Consider the following 10,350-nt stretch of genomic DNA (forward strand, 5'->3'; position numbering starts at 1 on the left):
TATATGAAATAGTGTGAAATTTTCATATATGTAGACCACATGTAATAATCAAATCAGGGAAATTAACATTTCTAGCACCTCAAACTTTATTGTTTTGTGTTGGTAACATTCAATGTAAAACATTCCAGCTGACTTAAAATATGCAAGCAGTTATTTTCTAACTATAGGCAGGCTATTGTCCTACGGAATGTGTTCCTGTAATCTAAACGTAATTATGGCCAGGCGTGGTGGAGCACACCTGTAATCTCATCCCTCGGGAGGCTGAGGTAGGAGGATCACTGTGAGTTCCAAAGCAGCCTGGGCTACATAGTGAGTTTAAGTCCAGTCTGAAAGACATAGAGACACCCATCACTCAAAGAAAGATAAATGTATTTTTTTTTAATGTATTTTAGTACAGGGTCTACAGAGTCTCACTACACAGATCGGACTTGCAGGGGTCCTCCTGTTTTCAGCCTCCCAAGCGCTGGGATTACAAGTGCACACACTAGGCCCTGTCTCAGTCTCTGTCTCAGCACCAGCACAGCAGGCAAGGGATGGAACCGCAGTCCCTGCACCTGTCTAGGCAGGCCTTTTAATCTGCTGAGCTATTTGGCTTGCCCAAGATAAATATAATTATGTATCCCTTAGCTGATCTTTCTTTCTGCCGTTCTCCAGAATCTGATGACCACTACTCTGCCTTGTCAGCTGCCAACATTTTCAGTTTTCCCACATTAGTGAAGAATCACTTTTGAGTGACTGTCATACATATTTTGAGGCTTTTTTTTAATACAGCAACTAAAGTTCTCATGGAGGGCGTCTGTTCCCAAGTTCTTAAACTAGATAGAACAAGTTCCCTTATGCAATTATTATGGGGAATATCTAAAGTCATAGACCGTATTCTGTGAGAAATATGATTCAGTTAAAGTCAACACTATATGACTTTTTAAACAATTGCCTTTTGTCAAATTACAATACTCAGAAGCTGATAAATGTTGAAAGGACACCTCCAGCTTCACTCTTTCTGTCACCTCTGGCGTAACAGGAAGCGGGTCGTTGGGAGCTCTATGAACTAACTGTGCTAAAACACGCTGCTGAGCTCTTTCCCAGCGTGAGCAGCGCGCAGCGGAGCACGTCGCTCTTTGCCAAGGGGAGGCGCTGTCCTGGCATCCGGACGGCGTCCCAGGAGCCCTTCTCCAGATCCAAAGCGAGTCACCGGTCTGCGCCCAGGCAGGTGCCCATCTGTGCGGTCAGGCTGTGCCCGGCACAAGACGGCCACGCGCTCCACGCTTTCCACCCCTTATCGCGCTCAGTTATTCCCTACTCTCCTAGAAACAGAGGCTGCATTTTGGGGAAACACTTAAGCTTTCATCGTCTATTAAGTTGCTAGAGTATTTTCTCACGAGAGTGCAAGTTTGGCGTCCATTCAACCAACAGAACAATTGAGGTGGAGGGGAAAATGGGCCGGTGGAGGAAGAAGGGGAAGGAGATGAGGTCGTTAAACACGACGCAGATTTTTACAACTTCTTCTCTATACTGCAGTAAGTTTGGAAAGGTTTTGTACCAGGTTTATAAAGAATGAGACACTTTCCTTGCTGTTATCTGTGCCAGAACGGAAAGGTGGGTGCCACTCCTGATGCGTGCAGGTAGCAGATCTCAAGTGTACAAAGACGCGTTACTAAACCTCATTATCGTCTCTAGCAGACAACGGTGAACTTACACATAGTCCAAGCACTCAACAATGAAATTTGAACCAACAGCCTCAGATGACCTCCAACAGGATGCTTTTATCTTCGAGTATGTTAAGACAAATCCAATAAAGGAGAGGAACATCTGAGACGGGACTTATCAGAGAGGGCTACAACAGGCGCAGGTGTTCTCTCCACCCGACCTTGCTTCCTGCTCCGCCGAGGCCGCTCCTCCAGACCCAGCAATGCGCCCCGCAGCTCATGGCATTTGTGATCAATTTAACAGAACTGTCTAGAAATAAACTTGCCACACGTACAGCCGCCTAGCTTTTCTTTTAACTTCGACAAAGTTTATCACATATTCTGTCCACAGGATAATCTCATAGCTACACGACAAGTTTAAGAGAGGGTAAAATAATTATTGCAACCTTATATCTCCCATCAGCCTGAAAAATTCATGAACATTGCCTAAAGATAAATGAAAACTTACCATGAAATGCAATTTATGAAAATTGCAAAAGCTGAGTTGGTTACACATGTACACACACACACACACACACACACACACACACACACCTTGTACTAGGGATGACCAGCAAACTTCCTTAGACTAAATATGAGTTTTAAGTGGGGTTAAAACAGCATTATAAATTTTTTAAAGTATTTTGATAGTAAAACGTATCAATTACATGAATGGTTAATTATATCACTGTACTAAAGTCTTAAAAATATTTCAGTAACTTATACCTTGACTTCTGCTGGACATGGGCAACACAACAGAAGACGAAACGGGTCATGAAGGTGTATGACCTCTACTGCATGATGGTTTCAATGACAGCTTTTCTCAAGAGGTTGAAAAATTCGTTTTTTCTGGGTTTGAAAGAAACAAACATAGCATATGCTTTCAGTGGGGATGGGTTTTAATTATTATGAATAATCTCTGTAAACTGCGCCCAATCCGGAACTTGCAACAGCGGACGCAGGACAGTTACAAGTTTGCGTCCAGCCTGGGCAACCTAGTGAAAGCTTATCTATAAACAAACAAATAAATAAATAGAAAAAGGAAGTTAAGGGAAAGAAAAGAAGGGGAGAAAGTAAAGGGTAGGGGAGAACAGAAAAGAAAAAAAAGGGGTGAGGGAAAAAAAAAAAAAAAGAGAAGAGTCCAGGTACAGCACATGGTCAGATCCTGTTACTTATTTATAGCCCTGTTCTGTAATTCTGTAATCCCAAGTGCTACATGGAATCAAGTTCTTGGCTTTCAACTGTTACAATATCTCGGATTACTTTGAAGCCCTGTTTTGTACTTAAAACTTCACAAGCTCCCTGCGCCCATTATCAAGAACCGCAACTGTAAGAATGTGCTTGCATCAGTTCAGGAAACCAGTCGGCCTAGTGTGCTTCAAGTTCGCTCTTATACATGAGCACAAGCATAGGCATGCATCTGTACACACACACACACACACACACACACACACACACACACACACACACACTCCTGGCCACAAGCTTCATGAAAACCAGTAGCATTGCTCAATTCCTCTTCCAAACATCTCAACCGACCAAGGCTGTCTGGCCAGGGCCAGGTGTTTGTTCATTACAGGTGGGATGAAGGAGAGACACACACAAAACCAAGTCAGAATTCTTCTGGGTCCACGGCAGGGACAGCCTCCTGGGTCACACGAACAGCGCGTTTCAGGAGATTCTCCACTACAGGGAGGAAGAGGCGAGCAAAGAGACATCCGTCCAGACACCAGCGCTGCTCTCTGGACATGCAGAAGGTAGCTATCTGAGTGACGTCATATGACCAAAGACCCTTGTTTAGAAATAAGCAGCCCTTGAGCCAGTTAAATAGCCCAGTAGAATAAGTGCTTGCCTGGCAAGCGCAAGATCCTGAGTTCAATCCCTGGTACCACCAAAAATAAAAAATAAAATTTAAAAATGCACAGGTCATTTCAGGGCCAGGGAGATGGCTCAGTGGAATAAGTGCTTCCCTGGCAAGCGCAAGGGCCTGGGTTCAATCCCCGGTTCCACCAAAAAAAAAAAAATAATAATAATAATTAATTAATTAAAATAAAATAAATAAGCAGCCCTTCCCCCAGCCATGTTGCTGACATCTGAAATTCCCTTCAGGGGCTTCCACTATTTCATACCATTTCCTCCTGCTTTGGGAGGTCATGGTGGCCCTACGCCTTAGAGTCTATTCCAGGAAGTGACCAGTGTAACCAGCTGGCATCTCCTCTTCTTAAGAGGAAATTTATTTGTAATGATGATAACCGAGCTTTCTCTAGATGTCTGAAGACAATATATACAGGAAGAAATGGTACAGAGGCTGAAACCAGTTCAAAACTGAATCAGGGAAAGCATATATTATTTGGCTATGGTTAATAAAGTCCAAAAAGAACAATCTGCAGAAAGAAATTTGTGATGATGAATAATGACATATGCAAATCATTTCTGAGTTCTAAAATAAAAGCAACTGTCATTTGGCCTAGTCACAGAGTGGCCTTATAGGGTTTTTAGCACACAGTGTGACTTCAAATGTCCCATACCTACAAACAGTTGGCTGTTCAGCTGCAGACGGAAGTGGCCCTCCTCTGAGGTCTCCCTGGTGCTCCGCGGAAGGCTGTCCACTTGGAGCGAGGTCTCCTTGAGGCTCCTCTCAGCCCGGACGTAATGCCATTGGTTGTCGTTCAGAGGAGAAGGAGACTGAACGACCAGCTCCACGGGGCCATTCCCCACATCAATAGCAAAGGTGATCTCAGAGGGAGCTGGAACCACAAAGAGAAACAGGAAGAAGGCTGAAGGCCACTGATGGGGTGTTAAGGTCACAACGAATAAAGGAGGAGCTATTTTAAGTCAGAATGGACAGTGAGGATATCCTTCTAAATCCCTGTAGCACTGAAGCCAATATTAATAGTCACCACCACCGACCACTGGACACACACATATCCTGTACACCCTTAGTTGATCCTTAACTTGAAGATTCAGAAACAGGCGAAGGGCCTGGGCTCCTAGGTCTGGCAAACACCCATGTGAGCAGGGTTCTGAGTCCCCCTGATCTACTCATTCGCTTGTGCACTCCTGTATTTGTGTAGACACAAGGTTCGTAAGAAGCTCCATTTATGAGGCAGGAGCCCTAGCTCCTGGGAAGTCCAGCGCTGTCCTCCATGGCTAGTGCCTATGATACAGTCCTTCCTAGCACTCTCATGAGTGCAAAACAAGATGGAGAAAGTTCAGTGGCCTGCTCCACGGAGTTCCCTACAACCTGAACTGCCTGAGGTCACGCCACACCTTCTGTGACTCTCCCCCTGTAAATAATTTGGATATCCCAGAAGTCAGGCGGTAGGCAAAGTGCTACTACTGATGCTGATGAAATGGCGATGGTGGAGGTAATGGTGGTAGAGGTGGTAGTCACAATAGCAGTGGTGGTGGTGGTGACGATGGCGATTGTGGTCATGGTGGAGGTGGATGGGGGGTGGTCACTGCGGGAGAGGTGGCCGTGGTGATGAGGGGCAGCAATGACAGTGGAAGCTGTACGTGATTAAGGAGATCTGGAGGTCCCACCACAGTAGGTAAAACAAACTCGATTATCATGCTAAGCACAAACTACGATATTATGGTTCAGACCTAAAATGTTCCCCCAAAGTATTCAAAGTTGGGCATTTCGAAGGTGGCTAGACCACAGGGGGTTCCTACTCATCCCTAGAGGAATCCATGGGTGAGTTTATAACTGAAAGTCACCACAGGAAGTAGGGCCCAGCTGGAGGAAAAGAGCCACTGGGCAGCGGTGTGGAAGAGCATGCTGTTCCCATCCACTCCACCCGCTCTGCTTCGGGTCGCCCGCGTGGCAGCTCTCCTCGACCTGCCTCTGCCACATCTGCTTTGGAGCCAGCCAGTGTGGACACAGCCCTCAGAAGCCAAGCACACAGTGCCTCTGCTCAGTCACAGGTGACAGCGATTCTGTCCCAGCAGTGAGAATACTGACTAACGCACACGCATTCTCTCATTTGAGTCTTAAAAACCACCCTGTGAGAAAAAGACTATGATGCCCACTTTATGAGTGAGAAAAATCCAGACAAATGTAAGTAATTTCCTCCAAGTTTCCCGCACAATAAGTAGAATCTGACTCTAGGTACAACTCCTCACTACTGTGCTGTTTTGAAATGTACCGTCTTAGTTTCCATTATTAAACAAGAATTTTCCAAATCTGAAAGAAGTGTAAAGTTAATTATACAATGAGTTGGAAGAGGAAGCAATCTTCTGTGAATAACTACTATTTGCACGTGCCGAAGCTGCCCCTCTTTCTCTGCCCGTTGCGTCCCTGTCCCCTTTTGTGTTACCCCCAGGTCAGGAAACAAACACTTATTTAACACCCTCGTTAATAGCCAGAATAAGTTAAAGAGATGCCAGAAGTTAAACAGCACTGGGGATCCCTGCCTGTCCGGCCGCTACACCCTAACACAAAGCTATCCCTGCTGCAGGAAGCACCAAATAAGGAGACATTCAAGTGCCTTGTGCCTTTGACTTGCTTCCTTTAACGAGAAGGCCTGACCTGAAGGAGAAGCAGTGAGTTGGAGCCTGAAAATTGGAGTACTCTAGAGACACCCGTTTCTCAGCAAGCTTGCCTTGCACCATTCTGATCATCAGGTTCTTATATTTCAACCCTAAGGAAGCTCTTAGAACTGGGCCCAGCGCATCAGTACGCACGGGACGGGGGAATGGCTGCTACCTGCAGCAGCACATAGTTTTGCACTCCAGTTCTCTGCTTGTGCCTTACAAAGCATCCTATTTGGACAACCAAAACCACCCTTCAGCCCCCTCCTCTGTCCTCTCAAGCTAAAGTGTGGGCTTGGTCATGCTGGGGCTGCACATCTGTTTTGCTTTGAAGAACAAAAGGGTAAAGCTCTGTGAGAACCTGGGGAGCGATACTGAAGATCTCGCGAAAACCTTCCTGCCATGCTAGCCTTGTGGACATGAAGTTGCACTCCGGTGACACACCTGTGTGGATGTCCTGCCACAGTCTGTGCTGGCCCAGCCCTACCTTCGTGCTAGGCTTCCTGTCTGTACTTAGCGCAGCTACGCCACGTGTCCCTCTCTTATACAATCATCAGTTTATTGTCTGTCTCCTCCACCTGTCTGCCCACTGCAGAGGCGCCTCACTTACCATGGACCTAGCACTCAGCACTAAATGCTCTTCCCAAATCAAAAGTTTTCTGCAGCAAATCACTGTTGGGCAGCACATTTGAAATGCAGTATTGAAATGTTTTGGGCAGGGTTTATTTTTCTATCTAAACATTTTAAATCTTTGGAAAGACGTCTCTAAAAAATTCTAATTTACCTTTATTCGAGTAACAATTAGAGATCTGTAATGTTTAAGCCACTCCCTTTTTTATTTTTAAAGAATACAAAAGAGTGATAGGAAAGAAAATCAGCATTAGAAATGATGAAAGACTTCACTAAACAAAGCAACAGGGATTCAACAATGGTTACTGCATTACGTGGTGCCGTCTCCAAATTAGTTGTTCACATTGCCAGATATAAATACGCAAGATTCGCTTAAAGAAAAAGCATAACAATAACAAAGGAGTTATAAGAAATTCAAAAGAGAAAAAAGCCACTCCTTCTTTATCTGAAGGAGAATCAGAAAATCCAAAAGCAATAGGTACTAGTTTGTTTGTTTGTTTGTTTGTTTTAATGTATATATATGGAAAAGGTCTCACTACACAGCTTGGACTCATAGCGATCCTCCTATTTTCAGCCTTGCTAGTGCTGGGATTACAGGTGTGCGCCCCCATGCCCAGCCTCAGTGCAGGCTCAGCACACCCCGGGGCAGGGCCAGCCAGCATGGGATTGAACTCTTGGTCCCTGCACTTGCCAAAGCAGGCACTTAGTCCATTGGGCTATCTCACTGGCCCTAGGTACTAGTTTTTGAGCATTTAGCATAAGCTGGACACCTGTTTAGCAATTTTATAAATTAACTCATTTAATCCTCACTCGGTCACAGGAGATAAGTGCTATTTCAGAGGTCAGAGATCCAGGCTGTGAGCTAGGGTGCCCAGTGGAATGTGTGGAGGGGGTGTGGCCCAGAGCACATTTTAAAACTACAGTCCCCAAGACAGAACTCTCAATCTCAAAACCTGTGCAGGCTCACAGGACAGGGAAAGCCTGGAATTCAAGTAAATCCCTGAAAACAACTGAACAAGAAGCACGTGAGTGGGTGTACCACTAGAGGCTCTGTGGCTGGGCATGGAATGAATAAGAGCACTCAGTGGCCATCGGAGCAAATGCCACCATAGGACCACGGTGGGTAAAGAGGTGGCCCCGAGACTGGGCTGTCTATGAATGTGGCCTCGTGCTCTGAATCGCCCAGCGACGCCCAGGCACCTGCTCTCACTATCCTCTCCTTTATGGTCACAATTAAAGCTAGCGGTTACCTCAGCCTTGGGAGGGTTTCTCTCCAGCCAGGAGCCGGTACTGAGGGCAAGGATGACAGAAACCAGATAAGCTGGCAAGTCAGAGCATGCAAGTCTCACTACCCAGCTCTGAACTTCATGGACGGGGAGCTCTGAGTTCACTGTTTGCCATCACCCCCTCCCAGGTCAGCCAAGTCGGCAATCCCAAGGTCTATGTATGGACAGAAAGGCTGCGAGTCTTTTTAAAAATGTATTTGGTACAGGGTCACACTATGCAGTTCGGACTTGTCATGATTCTCCTGTTTTCAGCATCTCTAGTGCTGGGATTACACGCGTGCACCACCACACCCAGACTCGGTCCCTGTCTCAGCACGCCTGGGAGGGGGGGAATCATACGAGGCCAGGACTGAACCCTTGTCCTTGTGTTTGCCTTCCTTGCTGGCCCTGAGGCTGCAAGTCTTTATTAGAACCAGCTAGCCTCTTCCATGTGGCAGTCTCAAAATGAGAAATATATATTCAATAAAATAGGATTATACATTATGGAGACAGGGATTTTTGAGATTCTGATGAAACTGTGATTCTTATCTTTCACATTTATAGTTTTGACAAAATTGCAGACACTTCTCAAATGCCCTATGCCTCCACATCTAGAAGAAAGAAGAAAATAATTCTCTTGAGCTCTAACCTTCTTTACTCCTAAAAGGGTTTGGTAAAACTTGGTAATGAACCTCGCAAAAGAGTAGAGACATGAGTTTGCAGACTGGATTACAACCTTTCACAGTCAATTAATCCCAGGCTTGCTGGCTGTGGGTTTGTCATTCTCGTCTGTTCAGTGGACTACGACTGGCAAGGAGGATGTGGTACACTTATGTCCTAGTCATGGAAGGACTGCTTCCAAACAAAATGAAGACATGTAAAGAATGCAGCAGAGGCGCTGGGGAGATAGATTAGCGATAGATTAGCGGTCTAAGCACCTGTGGGTTCAATCCCCAGTACCACATGCCGTGCTGGCCCTGGAACCAGGCATGCTGGCATGTGCCTGTAATCCCAGCGCTGCAGAGGCTGAGGCAGCAGGATCACTATGCGTCCGAGCTACGTAGGAAGACCCTGTACCAAATACATACATAAATAAAAGATTCAAAAAAAAGAGAATACAGCAGAGTGTCTAATCTCAGTAATCACTCAACAACCCAGTGATTTTTATTAGGAGTATTAACTCTTACTATTCTCTGAGGTTCTAGCTACAGCATAATCAAAGTAACATCACAGCAGGCAACTATTCTTAATACAACATGTTGGCATTCTAAAGTATAAACATGAGCGATAGTGTGTGCGTTTGCTTTTTTCCCTGCTAAGCATCTCAAGAAAATTCTGTTGCTGTTTTTATTTAATTTTCATGGAAATGAATTATAGAGCCCACTTGGGCTGATATTATTAGAGACCAGCCATAAAAATGAAAAGATTAGATCTCAGTCACTTAAAGAATATGACAGCAACGTATCTTTCATTAGGTCACAAACAGACTAGGATTGTGACTGCTAAACACATGTAAAGAAATGGATACTTGCTAGATCTTTGCCTAGTTTCATGCACTTTTCAAATATGTTAGACATTTCAATCCTAACGTGGGCCTCTTAAGCGTCATTGATGGTCTCCCCACCCCCTCTCATTACCACATTCAGAGTGCTTTTCCTCCCTACTGGGCTTTAGGAGAAGCTGGCTTCACGCCCAGACAGAAAGGTGGGCCTGGTGTAAACACTCTGCAGCCCATCTTTTCTTTCCCAGTCAGGGGAGGTGCATTTCAGGCTTGTTGGATAACTGGATGGAAGTGATTCGCCAGGCAGTGGGGTAGCTTTTGCCTAAGGCACAGCTAGCCTGACATCAAAGTAGATAATCAGGAGTCAGAGCAGAGAAAATAGTCATGCAGACCACGAATATTTTCTGTGGCACTGCTTACTTTTCAGAACTAAAGCAGGCCTCTGCACATGTCCCGGTTCCAGAGGAGTCCCCTCCTTGTGTCTGCCGCTTCACATTGAGTTTTCTGTTAACTGGAGCTAAACACACTTGGCTGGTGTTTGAGAGTAACCAACTCCACACTGCACAAAGAATCACGACAGAGGTGACAACATGTCTAATGTGGCTCCCAGCTCCAGAAGCACACATCTGAATGCACACTGGATTCCACACCCCAGGCTCTTGCCAAGCTGCCACCGTGACTCCGAAAGGCCACTCCTTCCTGCTCTTCCTCACGAGTCTGGATTGTCCCTACCTGC

General features: G+C 45.6%; 1 protein-coding gene across 1 annotated transcript in view; it reads right to left on the reverse strand.

Moving 5' to 3' along the window:
* The window catches only part of Cntnap5 (contactin associated protein like 5), a 930,940-nt gene that overhangs the window by 159,120 nt on the left and 761,470 nt on the right, over positions 1–10,350 (reverse strand). The window contains exon 17 of the mRNA XM_004626336.2: positions 4,214–4,432. Within this exon, the coding sequence (XP_004626393.1) occupies positions 4,214–4,432 (219 nt within the window). The remainder of the gene's footprint in view (positions 1–4,213; positions 4,433–10,350) is intronic.

The sequence above is a fragment of the Octodon degus genome, unplaced genomic scaffold (genome assembly GCF_000260255.1).
Source record: "Octodon degus isolate 3935 unplaced genomic scaffold, OctDeg1.0 scaffold00014, whole genome shotgun sequence".
NCBI classification, from domain to species: domain Eukaryota; kingdom Metazoa; phylum Chordata; class Mammalia; order Rodentia; family Octodontidae; genus Octodon; species Octodon degus.